The following is a 23,983-nucleotide window of genomic DNA, read 5'->3' as shown; positions in this document are numbered from 1 at the left end:
CTCCCCCTCGTCCTATTTCGTCATGCCACCCTCCACCACCGACCCACCTCCCCTCTCCTCTCCTTCTCCGGCTTCCGGCGGCTAAGGGCCCTCGCTGCACGGCCGCACCGCACACCGCGTCGCGCAATCCGCATCCAGCCCTCCTCGTCGCGGCGCAGCTCACGCCACCCACGGCACCGAGGGCGCGCGCCCGGCGACGCGGAGTAGCAGGAGGAGGAGGAGGAGGGGGTTGAGAGCAAGCGGGCGGCCCCGGCGCGGCGTGACCCCCTCCGGCCTCCGGCCATGCTGCAGCGCGCGGCGGGCAACGCCTACTCCTGGTGGTGGGCGTCCCACATCCGCACCAGCCAGTCCAAATGGCTCGACGCCACCCTCAACGGTACGCATCCATTCCCCATCCCCGGCGTGGCGCATTGCGCGTTGCGGATTTCTGAAAACTGTGGCCGTGACAATGTTGTGTCTGCATCGTGCGTGCAGAGATGGAGGAGAGGGTGAAGCTCATGATCAAGCTCATCGGGGCGGATGCCGACACGTTCGGCAAGAAGGCGGAGCTCTACTTCAGGAGCCGGCCGGAGCTCATCAGCAACGTCGAGGAGATGTTCAGATCCTACCAAGCACTGGCTGACCGGTACGACCGGATATCTAGCGAGCTGCACAAGGCCAACCACACCATTGCCACCGTTTTCCCGGACCATGTCCAGTTCTCCATGCAAGAGGGTGACGCCGAAGGAGTCCCCAAGGCAATTACAAGTATTGATCTCATCAACTACAAATTCCCTGCTCTGGAAGGTTTGCCAATGGGCTCACGCGTCACAAGCCGGGGATCGAGCCCGAACCCGGCTCCAAAGAGGACCCAGACACACCGGCGAGTCGGCTCCCACATGAATAAGGACAGGGCACTGGAAGAGATCGACAAGCTGCAGAAGCAAATCCTGGTGCTGCAGACCGAGAAGGAGTTCTTGAAGACCACTTATGACAGTGCACTGGGCAAGTATCTAGACATTGAAAGGAAGGTGGCCGAGTTGCAGGAGGAAGTTTGCGGCTTGCAAGATACTTTTAGCACTAGCTCGGGCATTGAAGACAATGAAGCCCGAGCACTGATGGCTTCACGAGCCCTTATGTCTTGTGAGCATACATTGGTTAACTTGCAGGGCCAGCAAAAGAGGTCATCTAAAGAGGCGAGGACTGAATTTCAAAGATTCAACGAGGCAAAGGAGAAACTGAAAACCTTCAAGGATGAGTGTGGGCAGCCCCAGACGCAAGATGACGGGCCCGATCACCATGAAACAGGACTTACCCAAGTACTGCCACCTGTGGATGGTGGCGATTCTGTTCAGGACGAGGCTAAGCTTGACCTGCAGGAAGTATGCCAAAAAATCAAAGAACTAATTGAATTGCGCCCAGAGGCATCAGTTTCAGACATAGCGGAAAAAGTTGATCGACTTGTGGAGAAGGTAGTCAACCTGGAGCTTGCTACTACGTCTCAGAATGCTCAGATCGATAGAATGAAATCTGAGATAGATGACTTTCACAAGCGCCTGCATGCCTTGGAGGAGGAGAAGGCAGCTTTGGTTGTTGATTCCAGTAAGTTGGCCGAAAGGTTGAAGCAAGTTGAGGTGGTGCTACAAGTCGTCCTACAAATTGGTAGGTCCATACAACATGGTACCGAGAATATTCGTGAAGAAATGACTGAAGCTTGCAGTGAACTTGCTGGGTTTGTAGAAGCATTGAACTCTCCAGCGTCTCAAAACAGCAAGTTTTTTGATTCGTCTGAAAAGGGCTCGGAAGATATTGTGGTGCAGCAACAGCTTGTTGCTAATCTATCTGAAGGCGAGGATAATATTTTATCAGAAGATTATGCATCTGTGCTTCAGATCTACAAAGATACAGAGCAACAACTTTCTGAAATTGAGAAGGAAAACCAAAAGTATCATACTGAGGCGATGTCAGAGCTGAAGGAACTGAAGAGCTCTAATACAATGAAAGACGAGGAGATTCATTCTCTTCGCCGCATGCTAAGTTCTTTGCAGAGAAAGATGAATGTTTCTGTTTCGGAGAGCGGGGAGATGTCTGAAGAAACGTCCAAAATAAGCAGCACTCCTACAACTGAAGACAAAGAGATTGCTGATGTAGATGAATATATTAAGCAATGCGAAGGTGAAGAACCACTTGAGTATTCAGTTGGGGAGGAAAAATTTAGAGCAGAGATCGACAAGGTGTTGGAGCAGACCATGGACTTCTGGCTGAGGTTTAGCACATCATACCATCAAATACGACATTTCCAAACAGCATTTGACAGGCTAAAAGCCGAGATGATCAAGTTGACCGATGCACAGGCACAGGGAGTTGCAGATGGAATTCCTACTAATCATCAGGTAGCAAAACTGGAGTCAGCTGTTTTAGAAAAGAAATTTCGGGATTTGAATACAGATCTTCAAGTTTGGATGGAAAAGAATGTGCTATTAAAAGGAGAGCTGGAGAACAGGTTCTCTTCACTATGCAGCATACAAGAGGATATATCAAAGATCACAATTCTGGATAAAGGTGGTGAAGATCATTTTACCCTCATCCAAGCTGCAAAATTCCAAGGAGAGGTTCTTAATATGAAACAAGAGAATAACAAAGTTGCTAAAGAGCTAGAAGCTGGGCTGGACCACGTAAGAGGTCTCCAAGTGGAGGTTGGGAGGGAGCTCTTGAAACTCCGGGAGAATCTTGAGCTATCTATAGCAAGAAGCAACCGCGCTCAACAGAACTTTCGAACCTTGTCAACAAAAGCTGTGGTTCCCCTTAGAACTTTCCTGTTTGGTGTGAAGCCGAAGAAGCCATCACTCTTCTCCTGCATGGGTCCTGGGATGCATAAGCAATATGGTAGCTCGAAGCATGGTCGTAGATGAGAATGGTTGGGTTATCTGCTATTTGTTTCTTGGTATTAATACATGAGAGATTTCATTGTAGTTGCCAGTTGATTTGGAGCTATACGTGTCTTTCCTTAGGGCTTAAATGTATAGGACCTGCATCACTTGACTCAAATTTGTTTTATGATTCAATATACTCCTGCACTAACCTTACTGCCAGAACTAAATTTGGTGGGAAGGATAATGTCATATTTGTTCATCATACTACTGTCCTGGTACCGGAAGAAACTGTGTTTGCCTTCAATGGTCAAACTGAGGTCAAGTTGGCAATCCTTCGGGGCATCGTTCATAAAGCTGTTGGGAGGAAACTATTACCACTCAGATTCCAGACAAAATATAAACGTTTTTTGAATTTCTCATGCCCACAATATCCTTGTCTTCCTCTGGTGGTCTGTTCAGCAGTCATTGAAATCACTTTTCAGGATATGCAATCTTGGAGAAGCGGGTCTCCCCTCGTTTGGCAATGTCTTTCTTCAATGCATGGTGTCAATATAGTGGAAAATTACCAGACAAAAATGTCTGTTGACTTCATTGTGTTTGGTTCATGTCCAAATTCAAAGTTGGTTTGCATACGATGATCTGTTAACATCCAAAAAAGGAAAAGGAAGGCTAGGTTGCCTATAAAACTAATATTATACTATTTTCTTCTGTTCTCTTTTATATGGAAGGTGGTGTTGCTGTTTACTACAGTTGTTTGTTGTATTGCATCTTTAGCCTCTTAACATTTTAGCATAAGTTTGAGTCATTGCTACTTCCTTAGCAGGAAAGATAAGTGACTGTTGGTTTCATTGAATCATATGACAGGATGGTGTCAGAATCTTGGCTCGGATAGACTTGATCAGGTATGTTTCATATCAGTGCTCTAGACGGCACATCACATGAAGTTAATAATGCTACCTTGTCCGTTCTTTGATGTATTTACTTTTTAGTACTTATTTCGAAAATGGAAAATGGGCTGTGAGGTGGCAGTTATCAGATATGGCTTAGCCCTGTTCTATCCATTATATACTCACTGTTTTCAGTTTTATGCATAGTTTACTGTATAATTAAACTCTGTAGTTGTCGAAACTGTGCAGCTCTTTCCTAGTCGGTTCACAGGTTTCCTCAAAGTTCTTCTGTTTCCCAAGGTGGTGGGTTCCTGTTTCCTACTTTGCTAGTTGCTACAGAAGTAGGAACCCATTGTACAGAATCAAAGATAAGGTAGGTACCCGGCAATCTCTAGACTCTAGCTAAAGATTAAAGCTCTTGAAATTGATAAAGAAGGGCTTGAGTTTCGTTCCAGCAAGCATCACATCAGTTATCCAGCTACAGATTGTTTTATCTTGTATACCTTTCTATTCCTGCTCCATAATGCTAGTTACTAGTCCTGTTGTCTTCGTAAGTGGATCTCGTTGACAATTGTAGATGGAACTATACATTTGTTTTTCTACTCCACTGCTAGTTACTGTATTTGTAATTATTGGCAAATCCAAAACCAAATTCAGAACTGCAGTGAAGTTAGTTTCCATGTCCAGTATAAATCCAAAATCTAGTCATTCATCTGTAATATTTTCTCTAGTACTATGATCTTCTCATGGGTTTCTTAAGAAAACGTTAGGTGTTCCTTAACGTGGTTGTGATGTGGTTATATTTTCTTGTATTTTTCAGAAAGGGTTATATTTTTTCTTAAAACTAGTAATGTATGTTCTTCATAACATTATCTAACTTATACATACTCGTGATTGGCCCACATGCGCAAATATTGCCAGTAAGGTGCAATTTTGGAGTTTTTTTTTTCATTTTTGTGCAGAATGGCCAATGGCATCAATCTCCCCATGTTTATTAATGCATAATATATAGTTGGAGCATATTCCTTAGCAGCATGTCTGACACCTGTTCGTCTTCTGGAGTGTTATGTTCAGCATACTTTTTATCTTCTATCAGAGGAAGGCAGATTTCGAACTTCTTTTCCTTCCAAGGTAAAGAATCCCATTTCCAGTGGCTTCGCCGGACAGAAAGGGCCCCAGCTTTTGTAGGAGCTATTTGACTTCCCACCCAGCTCATCAGTTTGATATCCTTCCACAACATGTCCACTGTTGACCATACTGAGCTGGCATATCAATTAGGAAATGTCTGCCTTGTTAAAAGTAGTGGCCCTAGCCGCCCTACCACCTTTGGTATATAGTGTACACCATGCACATCAAGCGTTCTCTTCTTATACCCAACCCCCTTCACTTGCACTTAGCCCCAGACACATTAGAGGGATTCATATCCAAAAGCCATGTTCAATCCTTCTTCCTCGCCCGCGCCCACCTACAGTGACCCCTCCATGCACCATGCAGTGAACCCCTCTGGTGATTTGCACACAGCTCCGACCGAAATTCCTCGCGGCACCGGTTTCTTCCATGCCAATGGTGGCCTGTTTTCTCCGGTCGATGTTGCTGCTTCAGCACCGCCTTCCTACATCTCTCCCCTTCCTCCATACAATATCAACACGAGCACCAGCACACACCCCTTACCATTTCACCTCCAGTTTCTTGACCCCCTCAACGGTAATGCCGCCTTCTCTTGCCCATCTCATTCGACATGGCAGTTGCATCCACCCCCTTTTGCTTCCTCCCCTTCCTCGTCCTCTGGTGACTTCTTTGAATTCAGCAGCTCCGATACCATGCGGCGTGTCCTCAGCACCGGCGACCTGCAGGTAATGCAACAAGACTCAAGTTGGGACTGCAGTTCATACCACTAAACAGCTGCTAACCACATGTTGATGCAAAACAGGGCAACACTGTTTCACCACCATTGCCGCCACCGCCAATACCGCCACAGTTTCCAGGCGACAACTGCAGCCAGGAAGCCGGTGATCCTTTTTCAGAGAAGGTGGGGCGTTACAGCGCCGAAGAACGGAAGGAGAGGATCGAGAGGTACCGCGCCAAGCGCCAGCAGAGGAACTTCCACAAGAAGATAACTGTGTGTATTGATCCCCCTCACAACCTGTGAATGCTTCTGTTCTCTTGCCAATTCTAACATATATCTTGTCCACCATCTCTCTGGTCTTCCAGTACGCTTGCAGGAAGACGCTGGCAGATAGCCGGCCGAGGGTGCAGGGCCGCTTCGCCAGGAACCTTGAGGCGGAGGGCGACATGGAGATGGAGGCGTCTGACATCAGCTATGAGTACTGCCCATACAACAACCTCGGCGGCAACCGCTACGACAGCCAGAGCCAGGGCATGGAAACCGTCGGTGATGGCACGGCGTTTGACGACAGCAAGTGGTGGTGGGGCACGCCGGTGGCAACCAACAGGCAGCAGCAGCAGCTTGGTTTCGACATCGACGACGACGAATCCCAGCTGTGGGCGAGCCTCGCTGACATGTGCTAGCTCCGGCGCCTGATTGTGATTGGTGCTGTCTGGTCTGCTGGTGCAAGGAGCACCGAGCGGCGGCGGCTGCAGGTGGTCAGAGCGGCGTCGCTGACCTTCTTAAGCCCGCCCGCCCGCCACCGTACCCGTAGTGCGTGCATGCAGCTTAATTATTTATCCTTTAGTAGAAGAAAGAAAGAAAGACGAGGATGAAGAGGACCTCTCACTCACCTCCCAGCTTCTTCTCCGTGTGTTCCGTCCGAGTCAGACAGTTAGCACTACTTTCTATACTTTCTACTCGTGTTTTACAGTCTTGTTCCATAAAGCATGGCCCTGCCGTTGCTTTCTGCTCCTCCATACGCACCCGAAAAATCGAAACAAATCTCCTTGCCGTAACTTTCGTGTCCCGTTCTGTCTGTTTTTCATCGCTCTCGCTTTGCGAATGTCAGTGCTGGTGCGTGCATGTTTTCGACATGCTTGCTGTTGCTGATCGGGGAGGCCACTGACTCACCGAGTCATGGCGTGCGCCGCCGAACCCGAAGGTTCCGGCCCCTTGCTGCGGATGGCAAATTGCCGAATGGCGACGGTCTCATTGGCGCAAACAAATTGGTGCTGATCACTTTCACCATCGCTACCCCCTTTTGCCATGCAAAACTCTGTGCAGCTTGACCGGTGTGCGGGCTTTGCACTATGATTCCCCCGCTATAAAAGATACCACACTAGCAGTTCCTGGAAAGAAAAGATGCATCTCCTAACTGTCCTTTTATTGGTCATTTCCGCTTGGAAAGCTTGACGCTATCATTGTCTCAAGAATCATTTTGTGTGTGGGGATGGTGCAGAGATGCAGGCCATTTCGGTCATGGGTGTCGTGGAATCAGAATGTTGGTGGAATAGCTTTCCTGCCTTGGGAACTATTTAGGTCACGGAATCGGTATACTGCTTTCTCCAACATCACGCTGGAAGGAGCCTGCTTCTAATAAAAAGGAAAATAGTTTTACAACAAACATTACCATTTTTATACCTATTTTTACCAAATTGACAACTAAGGCCCACACGTCAGAATGGTGTGGCAGCTGACCAGTGGACAACTCGGATGTACATACTACGTTGGAGGCGACAAGTGCAATCCCTAACCCTAATCCGAGCGAAGGAAAGGGATGGAGCCTAGGGCTAAACCAGCCACACCGCTCAGCTCTTGTGCCATGGTAGATATTTCATCGATTCAGGTTTATTAGCTCCCTTATGTTTATATTTGACCTAAAATACAAGGGGAACTAATAATAAACCAAAACAGGGAACACCGCTCTTCGACTCCGGAACATAGCTCACCATCTGTCCAACTAGAGCGACATGCGGGTGGGTTGTGCCCAACAACAACTTATGATTGCCTGGGAGCTTATCTTCTGATTCGATGTCGCCACGGAGTCACGAGCTCTCGAAGCTCGAGCGTCAGTTGCGTGCCAAGCTCAAACACACATACCTATGACTCGCTTCAATGGATCCCACTATGGCCTGGCGGCGGTCAACAATTACCTGGTTGGGTGAGGGGGACATCAACACAACCTTCTTCCACTAGCACGCGTCCTACCGGAAGGAGAAGAAGGTGATTCATAGCCTGATGGTTGATGGCGTTGTGATCTCAGATCACGTAGCCATGGCCGAGAGGTGGCCTTCAAGCATTTTAGCTTGCTCCTAGATACGACTGGCCAAAGGGACTCGTTGGACCTAGACATTTTGGGTTCCTGCTCCGAGGACTTGGTTGACTTGGATGCCCCCTTTACAAAGGAGGAGATTTGGGAGCTTGTTCGTAGGCTGTCGCATGGGAAGGTGCCAGGACTAGACAGATTCATGGCGAGGTTCCTCCAATCCTGCTGGGAGATTGTGAAGGCCGACATCTTGGTTGCCTTCGCCAAGTTGCACTTCCTATGTGGGCCCAAGCTTCAAGGGCTGAATCAAGCTCTGTTGATCATTTGCCCAAGCGAGTGGGCACCTCTGCTATGAAGGATTACCACCCTATCAGCCTCATCCACCTCTTCCCGAAGCTGGTTGCGAAGATCCTGATGTTAGGTTGTTGCGGAGGTTGGGTGCCTTGGTTGAGGAGAATCAATGTGTGTTCATCGCCAAGTGCTGCATTCATGACCACTTCATGTTGGTTCAACAGATGGCGAGGTACCTGCAACGGCTAGTAGAGCCTCGGGTCCCGCTCAAACTCGATATCTCTCACGCGTTCGACTGGGTGTCTTAGGCATTGCTCTTGGAGGTGCTGCGTAGGATCAGCTTTGGGCCTTGCTTCTACGAGTTGGTTGCCATCCCGCTGTCCTCCAACAGCATGCGGGTGATGCTCAATGGTGAGCCAAGGCCACCGATTTGGCACCACAAGGGGGTTCCGTCAGGGTGATATGCTATCCCCCATGTTGTTTGTGTTAGTGGTTGACACTCTTATAGGTTGTTGACTAGGGCCAGGGAGCTCATGATGCTCCGTAGTCTTGCACCTCACACTTTGTTGGTCGGCGTCTCGTTTTTACGCAGACGAGGTGTTCATCTTCAGTCACCTGGATAGGGAGGAGTTGCTCATTCACGGCTTCTTGGTGCTCTTCGGGCACACATCATGGTTGCACACCAACTTCGCTAAGTGTTCAGTGTCCTCCGCAGGTTGTTTGATGAGGGGGCCTCAAGGCTGCATCGTTGATGTAGTGTTAGCTGACTCCTTGCTCGATCAAAATACCTCGAGATCCCCCTCACTCTCTGGAAGTTGTCGAGTGCGGCTCTGGAGCCGTTGGTTAATAGGATCGTGGGTCGCATTCCTACTTGGGGTGGGGAGGGGGGATCGACGATGGTGAAGGTTGGGCACCTAACCTTGGTTAGGTCGGTCTTAGCCACCATGTTCTTGCACCAAATGGTGGTTCCTGGCTTGAACAAGTGGTCTGAGAAGCAGATTGGCAAGATCCTCACTAGCATCCTTTGGGTCGGCACGGTGGCTGCATAGGGCGGGCACTACCACGTGAACCGGCATTAGGTGTGTAGGGCCCTTCGTTTGGGTAGCCTGGGTGTTCCTGACCTCGGGAGGGTGTCGATTAGTCTTTGGGTCCGCTGGCTCTAGAGGATGCACATTGATCCTGGCCGTCCCTAGAAGGACCTCAACCTCCATTTCTCCCGGGATGAACGCGCAATGTTCACAACATCCAACAAGAAAGTGAACGGCAATGGAGATATTGCCCCATTCTGGGAGGACCACTCGCTTGATGGTCGGGCAATCTCGGAGACTGTGCCCGAGCTGCTCATGTTGGTCTCCAGTCATACCAGAAAGCGGCGGGCTACTTGAGATGCCCTTACCGACCGTCGTTGGATTTGGATATCAGGGAGGGTGGGGCCGCTACTCTATGGAAACAGATCCAGATTTAGCGATTGGTATGCACAACCCAACTCGCTCCCCACCCAGACGTCCCCCCAGTTGCATTGGACACTAGATGCGCAGTACATGGCCAACATGACCAAGAGCTGCTATGATGGTCTCTTCGAGGGTGCGGTCGGATCTCGGTCTTGAAGGCTCATCTGGAAGCCGTGCTAAGGGTCAAGTTCTTCATGCGGTTCGCTTGCTACGGTTGTTGTTGGACTGCGGATCATCTTGCGAGTTGTGGCTTGCAGCACACACAAAGTTGTGTGTTGTGCGACCACTCGTGGAGACAATGGACCACCTCCTCTTTGGTTGTTATTTCTCACGCACAATCTAGCACGAAGTGCTCTCCTGGATTAGTTTGACTGCCACTGGCAAAGTCGAGGCGGCAGGCTTTGTGGATTGGTGGCAACAAACTCATCTCTCGGTTCCTACCTCAGCTCGAAAGGGTGCTTGGTCATCCAACTGGTGTCTTGGTGCATCTAGAAGCATCGTAACACAATCATCGTCAACAAAGCTCGGCTTAGCCTCGACTGTCTCTTCGACACAATCAAGTCGAAGGCTAAGTAGTGGGATCTAGCACACGCTTCTCGGCTTGCGTCTTTGCTCCCGAAGGGAGTCACGATTAACGTCTAGGAGCGTTGTGTTGTGTGTTAGGTGTGGCCATTCTTGGGCTATTGTACGTCGCGTGCGTCCTTTGTGAGGCATGTCCTTCGTGGGGAATGTAATCGCTATTCTCTCTATCAATGGAATGAAACTTAAAACTTTTTGCGTTTTCTTGGAAAATACATTGAACGTAAATTTAACTAATAAAATATAAATCATATGTAGCAAAAATCATACCAATAGAAAATACTTTCGAATACAAATCCAGCAACATAATTTTTGTAATATATTATTTATATGTTTGCTAATCAACTATATGGTCAAAGTTTGACTCAAAATAAGATTGAGACTAATAAACTCAGACAATGGGAGTACGTCAAAACGAATATGGATCTGAGTTGAGAGTTGGCTACCACTTCGTCATGTCATGTGGGTTGTCATTGTTATAGCACAATAATAAAATTAGTGGAAGCTATCACGAGGTCACAGTTAAGTGGTAAACGATATGATATTTTAAAGCTACCACGAGGTCACAATTAGAGAGTAAAATGTGAATTAACTCTAATACTCCTTCCGTCTCATAATATAAGAGTATTTTTTACACTAGCGTAGTGTTTTGACACTACACTAGTGTAAAAAACGCTTTTATATTAAACACCACACTAGTGTAAAAACACTTTTATATTATGAGACGGAGGGAGTATTTAATACTGAGAAAATATGTATTAATCTAAAGGAGAAATTTCAGTATTTTACAACCAAGGTCTCAACTCTTTCATTATTCCCCGCAAAAAATAACTCTTTCAATATTAGTTATATTTCACCCTTCAAGTCTAAATTGCCAAATCCATATCCTTGTCAATACCATATAGCTTGCCCCACCAGTCAAAGGCGGGTTTTCTCTTGTGTGGCACCACAAGGATCCTAATCACCACGACATGTCGAAACATACTTTAGGAAATTTAATAAAAAAACCCAATATAGAAATGTTTATTTGAAAAATAAAATTTTAGCTTTATCTATAAAGCGGGACAAATGCCTTTTTTCTCTAGAAAAATAAAAATAGGGGATGAATTATCAAAGAAATTTACTCCTCCTTCCGATCCAAATTAATTGAGGCAACCTCTATACAATGTAAGTATTTATTTGCTTACTAAACCTATAATTTGTTAAGAAATCTAGCAAAAAGTTCAAAGAATTTAAGAATCATAAAGATGGGAATAAAAAATATCCCCAATATATCACAAATACTAAAAAAAATAGAGTTATGTTGGAGCAGTTATTGCTTATAAACTTATAATGAGCGGCCGGGTTCTGTTGGAGCGGATCTTGTGGATGAGTTGCAATTCATTCTTGACTCGGGGAAGTTGGTCGTCGTGCACCTGTGGTTTTTCTCCAAGGGTTTTGCACGTAAAAGTTCGGTGCCGTTGTTCTTGCACATTACATCTTGTCTGCTTGTTAACTTCTAACCAGGTTGAGAGGTGAAGAAATGAGAGTTTTTCCAACCCAGAAGAACATTAATACTGTACGAACCTAGTCTTAAAGTTTGTATACGTCCTAATATTCCTTACTGTGTTTGGCTTAAGATCATCGCAAAAAGGGAAAAAATGTCTGAGATGTAGAAAATTCTCTAGACAAGGGGACCGAAGCAGAAACCCTCAAACATTAGCCGGGAGGGACTAGAGCCCCAAATGCAGCTGATCCTCCCCTTTTGAGGTTTGACCACATCTATAACGGGCTCAGTTGCAGCAAATGAGCAGGATGGAGAATAAAACAGCACTAATCGCCCTACAAACGTAGCTTCACAAGAAGCGCGAGGGGTGCTCGCTTCTCTCTCAAGCCGTACAGCGTATCTAGCTATTGCGGGATCCCATATATATTGTGCGTGTTTGGAATCTTGGACGAGGTAAAGGACGAACAGAAAACTACCCTTCCCAACTGCTAAGTTGCGATTGCCGTAAGTGCATGCAGCACCAGAGACGGCCAGGAGATCGGTCAAAGCATCAGAGGGGAATCAGAGACCTGGGTCCTAAGCTTGTGCCTTGTTCTCATGCTTATAGGAGTTAATTAGAGCCGCAACTTTGTCTCCTATGCATAGGAGCAGTCCTATGTCTTGTATATCTCCTCTTAGGATGGATCCCTCTTGGTCTTGGAGCACATTGTGGATGCCTCACAGTCACTGTTTCTTTTTATCTACCTTTGCAATATTATTATTATTATTATTATTATTATTATTATTATTATTATTATTATTATTATTATTATCTGGGCGAGAGTTCTGGATCACACTGTTAGAAGAAACGAGCACTGAAACCAAGCCCAAGTGTCAAATGCTATTGTGGAGGGTGCTGCCAACCAACATACACTCCCTCCGTCCCATAATATAAGAGTGTTTACTACAAAAACACTCTTATATTATGGGACGGAGGGAGGGACGGAGAGAGTATGACATAGTCGTGGATCAAAGGCGTTTTCTTAGTGGCACTTTTTTTAACACCTCAAATTCATATCTAAGAAGGCACATTGAAAAAAATCGCCATAAAAATTGATATTATAAGGCCTTTCTATCAAAATGCCTCAAAAGTTTGATCTATATTAAGACAATTTAGAAAAATGCCTCAAAACATCACATAACTAAGGTGTTTTTTCCTAACACATCAAAATATCACCCTGTACTAAGACAGTTAAAAGAACGTCGAAAATGGTAGGAATAACAATGTGTTTCAACAAAATCGCCTCGAAAGATAAGACTATCCGAGCCATTTTGAAAAAAATCGCCTCAAAAGTGGGATGCCTCCATGCCCTGCGTGCCACTGATCTTATACTTTATTCAATATTTATAGTTCATTACTTTCACCTATCATACAACGTGATGGTGGCGGTGGGAAAAGCTTCCAATATGAAAGATCTTTTTCTTTCTAACAAACAACGTGAATTACCTTTGCCTTCACAGTTAAATTCAGCGTTTTGTAATTACGGAGCAAAAAAGTTGGAGGCATTTTTCATACCTTCCAAGGCGCTCTAATGAAATCTTTTTTCTTTTTGACAGCGAAATGAGAGAGATCTCAAGTTCAAGTTCCGAACCCAAGGCGTGGGGGACAGCTCATTATTATTTTTAGTTTTCGACTGGATGCATTTTGGCTCGGCCCATGGCTGACCATGCAGGTGTTCTGTTCGAGTGCTTGTGCAGCGTTCTCGTAAACAACGCAAATCACCTTTGACTTCACAATTATACCCAGTGTTCTAAATTACGTCGCAGAAAAAAAAATTGAGGCATTTTTCAGACCTTCCCAGGCGTTTTAAAATGCTATGTACCAACTTATGTGTTGTAGTGATATCACCAAATGCATCATACATACTACCTCTTTAGATGCTTTAATGGAAGATTCCTAAGATGAAGAAGTAAGCAAGGAATCATCGGATCCATCAAGTCAAATTTAAAGTGACAAGAAGCTGTAACGTCATAAAAAAGGTTATTTAAATTCAGAGATTGTAGGTTTCCAACCTAATATATGGTAGGAATTTGCAAAACAGATTAGCATAAGGGACCGGAGTACATCTCTTATTTTAGAGCAATCAAAGAGAGTTAGTGGCGAGCTAATTAAATCAAGTGTATCTTGTACCATCTCTGCCTCTTTGGAATTTCTACCTTTAGCCAAAATGCCTATGCGTGCGTTGAATTGCTGAGGAAGAGTGAAGTGAGACGTTTGACTGCCCCTCCTCTCCCACAGAGGGCTGCTGATTCTCTGTCGGCCGCTAATCCCAAGCACCAACGGTGATAACTTTGTTAATTTTTCACTATGATGATTGCAAGCCTAGCTACTAGTAATAAGTAGTACTGTACCATTTAGTGGAAATTTTGTGTTCAGAAAATGAATTTAACTGTTAATTTGCTTATGAATTGCTTAGTACCATTGTTGCCGTTAAGTACCGACTGCTACAGCCTACAGGGATTCATGATTTTTTTGCTTCACAAAAACAATCCAATGTACGTAATGTATGTCATACTGCATCTTTTCTTGGTGAGAATGCAGTGCCCCCTTCAGTTTTTTTTAATTAAAAAAACTTACATGATAGTCAACAGACGTTTCAAATTAGAAGAACCAATAAATAGCTTTTGACAAGTGGTGGGGAGAAGACAAGAATCAGGTGAGGTGTTTGATTCACACCTCATCGTGTAAGAGAATGAAAAAGTTACCAAAATGATGGGCATGCCCTTTTTGGACGAATCGGTCTTGGCATGAACAAAAGAGCACCTGTATGCTAATGTTGACCCTGGTTAGAAAAATGAGAAGTTGCCCACCACTTATAATCCTTCACCAATTAAATGCAATTACCATGGATTCTATTAATATGTTATCTATGCGAGGGATATTCATGCGTAAATTGGTGTTTCAATGGCAATCTTAAACAACGCGAAGGAAACTATATATGTGTGAATCGGGTCAAAAAAGTGTCGGAGAATCCAATGTAAAGTGAGGGACTACATGTAAATAAAACTAAAGATTCGCTAATGTGCATGATGATGTGCACGATGACAACACAAAAGGGGTTGCTAGAGCCAATGAGTAAAATGAAAATCATGCTAGTTTGTTCATGATACTCAATGGGGCAGTCAAAAAAAGATTGTATAGTGGTGCATTTTCGTGACATATGCGATACTCATGAGCATCGTACGGTAAAATGCCCTATTTTAAAGCTTACCGAGCCATGACTGTGATATTTGGCTGTGGTGGGGATAAGTTTTTATTACTATTATATTTTTTACAAAATCTCCCGTCTGATCTTAAAGGTCCTAGAATTGGTTTTCCTAAGTGTCCGTCTATTGTCATGTTTGTTTTGAGTAGCTACCTACCAACGACAAATGTGGATGCAGACGTGAGCGGACATTTTTGCATTTAGAACCTTGCATTTTATCAACATCGACCCAAAATCAATCTGATGTTGACCTCTCTGTCTTCCCCATCCATCAATTCCGAGAACTCCTCAAGTGTTAGTCGATCGGGCCTTTTTTTGACAGAAAGTCGATCGGGTCTAACTGTACTATAAACTCCCCTTCCCCCTCTCTGCAAAAAAAACCTCCCCCTCCCCACCCCATGTCTCTTTTCTGTGGTACTGTCTGTGGATTGTGTTTGGCCCAGGTTTGTTTGGGCTTCGCCCCGCCCTGTGGACTTTATGTGGGCTTGAGCAATGACATGTATGTGTCCTAGTGTATCTATGTGTTCCTGATCTAGCAATAAATAGATGTAGAAGCAGCGCATGTTATCCCTTCACAAGAAAGAAGCAAGATAGCCCAAGTACTCCAGCTGTCCCATGATATAGAGCGTATAAGATTTTTTATGGTCAAATTTTTGTAATTTTTGGCCAATTTTACAGAAAAAATTATTAACACCTATAATACCAAATATATATCATTATATTCATCATGCAATATATTTTTATATGGTATACATTTGATTTGTAGATTTTTTTTTCTATTAACATGGTCAAATTTTGTGAAATTTGACTCTTTAGAAGGCCAATGTGCACTATATTATGGGAAGGGAGTATACTGCTGTGTCACTACCATTGGACATAAAACTTGAACAAGAACCATGAAATGTTGTTTAGGTCATTTGTCTTACGTAAGGCATAAATAACCGATGAATTTGAATTGTATTTTGTCCCAGAACCCAGAAAAGGCATGTATGATTTGTGTGGCCAATTGTGCGTGGTAGATTCTTGGATCTGTTGAATATAAAATGTCATGGGAGATTCTTTGATTTATTGAACAAAAATGTGCATGTTAGGGGGGGAATTCATATACTGCTTTTTTTTTCAAAATTCCACTCTAACCATCGTAATAAGCATGAAAGAAAGGAGGACAAAAACTAGATTCACAAAGTTGAAGCGACTTGCATTCTTCCTCACTCTCTCAATGTCAGATCCTTTTTGACTGCTAAGTAAGGATGCCAAGTGGCCACGGGGAAAATCCTATAGGGTAGTGCTTGCCCAAACCATCCATGTTCTTGTCTGGTTTACCCATCCAAATTGGAACCCACACATGCAAACAAACAACTATAGCAATATCAAAAAATCAGCAATATTTGGCACAACATTTCCCATCATGAATTCAACATTGGCACACACTCAAACACATTAACAACATCATTAGGTTTTGGGGATTTTCGACAGTTTTCTTCATGGTGTCGTGGTTGGAAGTGGGTTGACTGAGAAATTAGGGGATGAAGGCGAGATAAAGATAGAGTTTCGGGGTTTGGGGACCCTACATGATGGATGCTACCTGTTTTAGTGGGTGTCGGGCTTGGGTCATAGTTTGTCAACTCAGTCCATGTGGAATATCATGTGTTTATGATTCTTTTTTTAAATAGCTTTGTGTGAAGTAAAATTGACCCATTGTCATCCCCAAGTGGGGTAAAAACTCATGAACCACGCGTTTTGGGTTGGTCAATCCACAAAAGAGAAAAATAACATAAATTCACAAGAAAAACTCATTGCCAATGAACTCATATAGCCCAAACGGAAATATGTAACAATTAGCCCATTAGGTCCCCTATAAAAGTTTAGATAAACATGGATGCGCATTGATCAATTAAACCCAATCTAAGAGCGTGTAAAATGATGCTATTTTAGAAGTGTCACATAGGATAAATGTCGAGGTAGAGGAGAGAAAAACCAGAAGAAAAGACTTGTCTACTTTTAATTGGAGATGATATCTTATCATACCTCTCACCGCATATTTAGAATATCTAGTTACTAGAGATAAAGGATACGACATGATCCATCGTACATCATATTTTATTGCTTTCTCTTGATTATGTGGCAAGCTTAAGATAATGGTGCTAGCAATTAGGAGTGCGTGGGGACGCATGGGCCGTTGCGGTGTGGCCGTTGGTTAGCGCGCAGGGCGGAGGCGAGCAAGCAAAGTTAGAGTGTGCACAACCATTTTTTCTTCTAAAATGCAAATATTGGCTGGACGTAGAGATTTTGAGTCCGAGCTCTGATGAGCTCGGGTGAATAGTAAAATTAAAAAGTCTAAAAAAAAATTGATTTTTTTGACAAACATTAACAAAAGTTTGAACTTAAGGCTTTACAAGAATGTGATTTGATGACAAATTTTTACAAGCACTTAAAACTTTTATCAAAAAACCAGAATTTTATTCTATCTTATTGTTCATCGAACTCATTTAAGCTTGAGAGCAGAAGGACACTTTCAATATCAGCCTTCCTTGTTTACTGTCGGTTTTTCCGTTACCATGCAGGTATGCTGCATAGTGCGTGCAAAGTGTGATGCGCGTGCTACGCACGTGTGCTGCACGGAAAAGTATACATGTTGAGTTGCACAAGCTACTGAGTGGCACATCACACATGTGTTGCGTGAGCCGGGATGGCATCTTCAACGTCGATCCTCAAACCATTCGTATTTGTTTGGACCGCACTGTTCAAACCATAGAAGCCATCTAGCACGGTCATGTATCGGTCCACGGCAAGGTTCAGACGTACTTTTTTCCGCAAACCGGAGACAAATGTGGGTGGCTTTTGTTGGGAACATAGCATGCAATTTTAAAAAAATTCCTACACTCACGCAAGATCTATCTAGAAGATGCATAGCAACGAGAGGGAGAGAGTGTGTTCACGTACCCTCGTAGACCGAAAGCGGAAGCGTTTGACAACGCGATTAATGTAGTCGAACTTCTTCTCGTTCCGACCGATCAAGCACCGAATGCACGGCACCTCCGAGTTCTGCACACGTTCAGCTTGATGACGTCTCTCAAACTCTTGATCCAGCAAAGTGTCGAGGGAGAGTTTCATCAGCACGAAGGCGTGGTGACGGTGATGATGAAGTGATCTGCGCAGGGCTTCGCCTAAGCACTACGTGAATATGACCGGAGGCGTAAACAGTGAGGGGGGCGCCGCACACGGCTAGGAACCAATGTTATGTGTTCTAGCGGTGCCCCTCCCCACATATATATAGGTGGGAGAGGGAGAGGGGCAGCAAGGGGCGCCCCAAGAAGGAGTAATCCTACTTGGGCGCCTCCCACAAGTCGGCCTCCCCCTTCCATAAGTGTTGGAGGGGGAAGGAAAGAGAGGGGGGAGAGAAGGGAAGGGGGAGGCCGAATCCTTCCCTTTCCTTTCTCCCTTCCCCTCCTTCCTTCTCCTCCTATTCGGCCTATATGGGGGCGCACCAGCCCACTAGGGGATGGTCTATCCCGCCTTGGTCCAATAAGGCCCATGTATTTGCCGGGGGGAGGGGGTGCCCGGAACCCCTTTCGGTGACCCGATACGTACCCGGTACCCTCGGAACACTTTTCGGTGTCCGAATACTATCGTCCTATATATGAATCTTTACCTCTCGACCATTTAGAGACTCCTCGTCATTTCCGTGATCTCACCGGGACTCCGAACAACATTCGGTCACCAAATCACATAACTCATATAACACAAAATCGTCATAGAATGTTAAGCATGCGGACTCTACGGGTTCGAGAACTATGTAGACATGACCGAGACACCTCTCCGATCAATAACCAACAGAGGAACCTGGATAATCACATTGGTTCCCACATATTCTACGAAGATCTTTATCGGTCGTACTGTAATGACAACATACGTTATTCCCTTTGTCATCGGTAAGTTACTTGCCCGAGATTCGATCGTCGGTATCTTCATACCTAGTTCAATCTCGTTACCGGCAAGTATCTTTACTCGTTCCGTAATGCATCAACTAACTCATTAGTCACATTTCTTGCAAGGCTTATCATGATGTGCATTACCAAGAGGACCCAGAGATACCTCTCCGATACCCGGAGTGACAAATTGATACGTCTCCAACGTATCTATAATTTATGAAGTTTCCATGCTGTTATATTATCATTCTTGGATGTTTTACAATTATTTTATGACAACTTTATATCATTTTCTGGGACTAACCTATTGACCCAGTGCCGAGTGCCAGTTGTTGTTTTTTGCTTGTTTTTTACATCGCAGGAAATCAATATCAAACGGAGTCCAAACACCGCAAAACTTTTTGTGGATTTTTTATGGACCAGAAGACTCCCGATGTGCTAGAGCAGCACCTGGGGTGCCCCGAGAGGGGCACAACACACTAGGGCATGTCTGGGGGCCCAGGCGCGCCCAGGTGGGTTGTGCCCACCTCGGTGGCCTCCCACACCCCCTCTTTACCCTATAAATTCACAAATATTCCAAAACCCCTCGGGGTTAACCTAGATCAGAAGTTCCGCTACCGCAAGGTTCTGTAGCCACCGAAAACCAATCTAGACCCTTTCTGGCACCCTGCCGAAGGGGGGAATCATCTCCGGTGGCCATCTTCATCATCCCGGCGGCCACCACGATGAGGAGGGAGTAGTCCACGCTCGGGGCTAAGGGTTTGTACCAGTAGTTGTGTGTTTAATCTCTCTCTCTCTCTCTCTCTCTCTCTCTCTCTCTCGTGTTCTTGAGATATCATGATTTTGATGTATCGCGGGGTTTTTTTTAATATAGTCGGATCATATGGTGTTTTCCCCTCTCCATCTTGTTGTGATGAATTGAGTTTTTCCCTTTGAGATTTCGTTGTTATCAGATTGAATACTTTTATGGATTTGAGAACACTTGATATATGTCTTGCAATTGAATACTCATGGCGACAATGGGGTATTGTATTGATTCACTTGATATATGTTTTGGCACTCAACTCGGATTCCCGAGGTGACATTGGGGTAATCTATGCATAGGGGTTGATGCACGATCTTGTCTTTGTTTCTCCGGTAGAAATCTTGGGGCACTCTTTGAAGTTCTTTGTGTTGGATTGAATATTATGAATCTGAATTTGCTTTGGTGTTATTTTAGTATGAACTCTTGGTTAGATCGATCGGAAAGAATAGCTTCGTGTTATTTTAGTACGAACTCTATGATAGATTGATCGGAAAGAATAGCTTTGAGGTGGTTTTGTACCCTACAAGCAATTCCGTCTTATGTTCTCCGCTAGATTGGAACTTTGGAGTGATTCTTCATTGCACGCTGAGGAGTGGTTATATGATCCAATTATATTAGCAATGTTGAGAGATTGCACTAGCGAAAGTACGAACCCTATGCCTCATTTTCAAGCATTGCAATACCGTTTTTGTGCCCATTTACTTTTTGCTACCTTGCTATTTTTATTTATTCAGATTATAGAAATATATTTCTATCATCAATATTACACATTTATCACCATATCTTCACCGAACTAGTGCACCTATACAATTTGCCATTGTATTAGGTGTGTTGGGGACACAAGAGATTTCTTGTATTTGGTTGCAGGATTGTTTGAGAGAGACCATCTTCATCCTACGCCTCCCACGGATTGATAAACCTTAGGTCATCCACTTGAGGAAAAATTGCTACTGTCCTACAAAACTCTGCGCTTGGAGGCCCAACACGAGTCTACAAGAATAAAGTTGCATAGTAGACATCACAAATCCTAATCTCGATCTATGCCAATCCAACAAACACCTTCGGAGATACCTGTAGAGCATCTTTATAATCACCCAGTTACGTTGTGACGTTTGATAGCACACAAGGTATTCCTCCGGTATTCGGGAGTTGCATAATCTCATAGTCGAAGGAATATGTATTTGACATGAAGAAGGCAATAGCAATAAAACTGAACGATCAACATGCTAAGCTAACGGATGGGTCTTGTCCATCACATCATTCTCCTAATGATGTGATCCCGTTATCAAATGACAACTCATTGATACGTCCATTTTGCATCATGCTTTTATATCGATATTTATTGCATTATGGGCTATTATTACACATTATGTCACAATACTTATGCCTATTCTCTCTTATTTTACAAGGTTTACATAAAGAGGGAGAATGCCGGCAGCTGGGATTCTGGGCTGGAAAAGGAGCAAATATTAGAGACCTATTCTGCACAACTCCAAAAGTTCTGAAACTTCACGGAAGATGTTTTCCAATTATATAAAAAATACTGAGAGGAAGAACTTCACCAGGGGGGCCACACCCTGCCCATGAGGGTGGGGGCGCGCCCTACCCCCCTGGGCACGCCCCCTACCTCGTGGGCCCCCTGGTGGCCCTCCGGTGGCCATCTTCTGCTATATGGAGTCTTTCGATGGGAAAAAATCATAAGCCATCTTCTCGGACGAAACTTCGCCGCCACGAGGCGGAACCTTGGCGGAACCAATCTAGGGCTCTGGCGAAGCTGTTCTGCCGAGGGAAACTTCCCTCCCGGAGGGGGAAATCATCGCCATCGTCATCACCAACGCTCCTCTCATCGGGAGAGGGCAATCTCCATCAACATCTTCATCAGCACCATCTCATCTCAAAACCCTAGTTCATCTCTTGTATCCAATTCTTGTCTCCAAGTCCGGGATTGGTGCTAGTAGGTTGCTAGTAGTGTTAATTACTCCTTGTAGTTGATGCTAGTTGGTTTAATTGGTGGAAGATCATATATTTAGATCCTATATGCATATTAATACCCCTCTGATTATGAACATGTTTATGCTTTGTGAGTAGTTACTTTTGTTCCTGAGGACATGGGAGAAGTCTTGCTATTAGTAGTCATGTGAATTTGGTATTCGTTCGATATTTTGATGAGATGTATGTTGTCTCTCCTCCAGTGGTGTTATGTGAACGTCGACTACATGACACTTCACCATTATTTGGGCCTAGAGGAAGGCATTGGGAAGTAATAAGTAGATGATGGGTTGCTAGAGTGACAGAAGCTTAAACCCTAGTTTATGCGTTGCTTCGTAAGGGGCTGATTTGGATCCATATGTTTCATGCTATGGTTAGGTTTACCTTAATACTTTTGTTGTAGTTGCGGATGCTTGCAATAGAGGTTAATCATAAGTGGGATGCTTGTCCAAGTAAGGGCAGTACCCAAGCACCGGTCCACCCACATACCAAATTATCAAAGTACCGAACGCGAATCATATGAACGTGATGAAAACTAGCTTGACGATATTCCCATGTGTCCTCGGGAGAGCTTTACATCTTATAAGAGTTTGTCTAGGATTGTGCTTTGCTACAAAAAGGATTGGGCCACATTGCTGCACCTTATTTACTTTTGTTACTTGTTGCTCGTTACAAATTATCTTATCACAAAACTATCTGTTACCACTTATTTCACTACTTGTAGAGAATACCTTGCTGGAAACCGCTTATCATTTCCTTCTGCTCCTCGTTGGGTTCGACACTCTTACTTATCGAAAGGACTACGATAGATCCCCTATACTTGTGGGTCATCAAGACTCTTTTCTGGCGCCGTTGCCGAGGAGTGAAGCGCCTTTGGTAGGTGGAATTTGGTAAGGAAAAATTTATATAGTGTGCTGAAATTTACTGTCACTTGTTATCATGGAAAGTAATCCTCTGAGGGGCTTGTTCAGGGTATCTTCACCCGACCAGTAGAGCAAAGAGTTGCTCCTCAACCTACTGAAAATGAAAATGAAAATGCTTGCTTTGAATTTCCTTCGGGTATGATAGAAAAACTGCTAGCTAATCCTTTTTTAGGAGATGGAACAAAACATCCTGATGAACATTTGATATATGTGGATGAAGTTTGTGGATTATTTAAGCTTGCAGGTGTACCCGGAGATGTTGTTAAGAAGAAGGTCTTCCCTTTATCTTTGAGGGGAGATGCATCGACATGGTATAGGCTATGTGATGATATGAGGTCTTGAAATTACACAAGATTGAAATTGGAATTTCATCAGAAGTTTTATCCTATGCATCTTGTTCATCGTGATCGGAATTATATATATATAATTTTTGGCCCCACGAAGGAGAAAGCATCGCTCAAGCTTGGGGGAGGCTTAAATCAATGTTATATTCATGCCCCAATCATGAGCTCTCAAGAGAAATAATTATTCAAAATTTATATGCTCGGCTTTCTGATAACAATCGCACCATGCTCGATACTTCTTGTGCTGGCTCTTTTAGATGAAGACTATTGAATTCAAATGGGATTTATTGGAAAGAATTAAACGCAACTCTGAAGATTGGGACCTCGACAATGGTAAGGAGTCAGGTATGACACCTAGTTTTGATTGTGTTAAATCTTTTATGGATACCGATATTTTTCATAAATTTAGCACTAAATATGGACTTGACTCTGAGATAGTAGCTTCTTTCTGTGAATCTTTTGTTGCTTATGTTGATCTCCCCAAGGAGAAGTGGTTTAAATATCATCCTCCCATAGAAGTAAAAGTAGCTGCACCTATTAAAGTTGAAGAAAATACTATCACTTATAATGATCCTATTGTTCCTACTTCTTATGTTCAGAAACCCCCTTTCTCTGTTAGGATAAAGGATCATGCTAAAGATTCAACTGTAGTTTGTAAAAGCAATATTAAAACATATACACCTCCCGAGCAAGTTAAAGTTGAACCTAATATTGCTATTGTTAAAGATCTCTTGTCTGATAATATAGATGGGCATGTTATTTATTTCTGTGATGAAACTGCTAGAATTGCTAAACCCCGTGATAAAGATAAACCTAGACATGTGGTAGGCATGCCTGTTATTTCTGTTAAAATAGGAGATCATTGTTATCATGGCTTATGTGATATGGGTGCTAGTGCTAGTGCAATACCTTATTCTTTATACCAAGAAGTTATGCATGATATTGCACCTACTGAGATGGAAGATATTGATGTCACAATTAAACTTGCCAATAGAGATACTATTTCACCGATGGGAATTGTTAGAGATGTTGAAGTCTTGTGTGGGAA

General features: G+C 44.1%; 2 protein-coding genes across 2 annotated transcripts; both read left to right on the top strand.

Moving 5' to 3' along the window:
* Positions 1–47: 47 nt before the first annotated feature.
* On the top strand, positions 48–4,275 carry LOC119283019 (protein NETWORKED 2A-like). The gene is made up of 2 exons (XM_037562912.1): positions 48–376; positions 475–4,275. Exons 1-2 carry the CDS (start codon positions 283–285, stop codon positions 2,889–2,891), a joined length of 2,511 nt encoding a protein of 836 aa, XP_037418809.1. The 5' UTR covers positions 48–282; the 3' UTR covers positions 2,892–4,275.
* Positions 4,276–4,439: 164 nt separating this feature from the next.
* LOC119308975 (two-component response regulator-like APRR5) lies at positions 4,440–6,633 on the top strand. The gene is made up of 3 exons (XM_037585131.1): positions 4,440–5,592; positions 5,670–5,858; positions 5,951–6,633. The coding sequence occupies exons 1-3, from the start codon at positions 5,173–5,175 to the stop codon at positions 6,266–6,268; spliced, it is 927 nt and encodes a 308-aa protein (XP_037441028.1). The 5' UTR covers positions 4,440–5,172; the 3' UTR covers positions 6,269–6,633.
* The last annotated feature ends 17,350 nt before the right edge of the window (positions 6,634–23,983 follow it).

The sequence above is a fragment of the Triticum dicoccoides genome, chromosome 1A (genome assembly GCF_002162155.2).
Source record: "Triticum dicoccoides isolate Atlit2015 ecotype Zavitan chromosome 1A, WEW_v2.0, whole genome shotgun sequence".
Taxonomy (NCBI): domain Eukaryota; kingdom Viridiplantae; phylum Streptophyta; class Magnoliopsida; order Poales; family Poaceae; genus Triticum; species Triticum dicoccoides.
The sequence above is the reverse complement of the archived record's forward strand: the minus strand, read 5'-3'. Positions and strand labels throughout refer to the sequence as shown.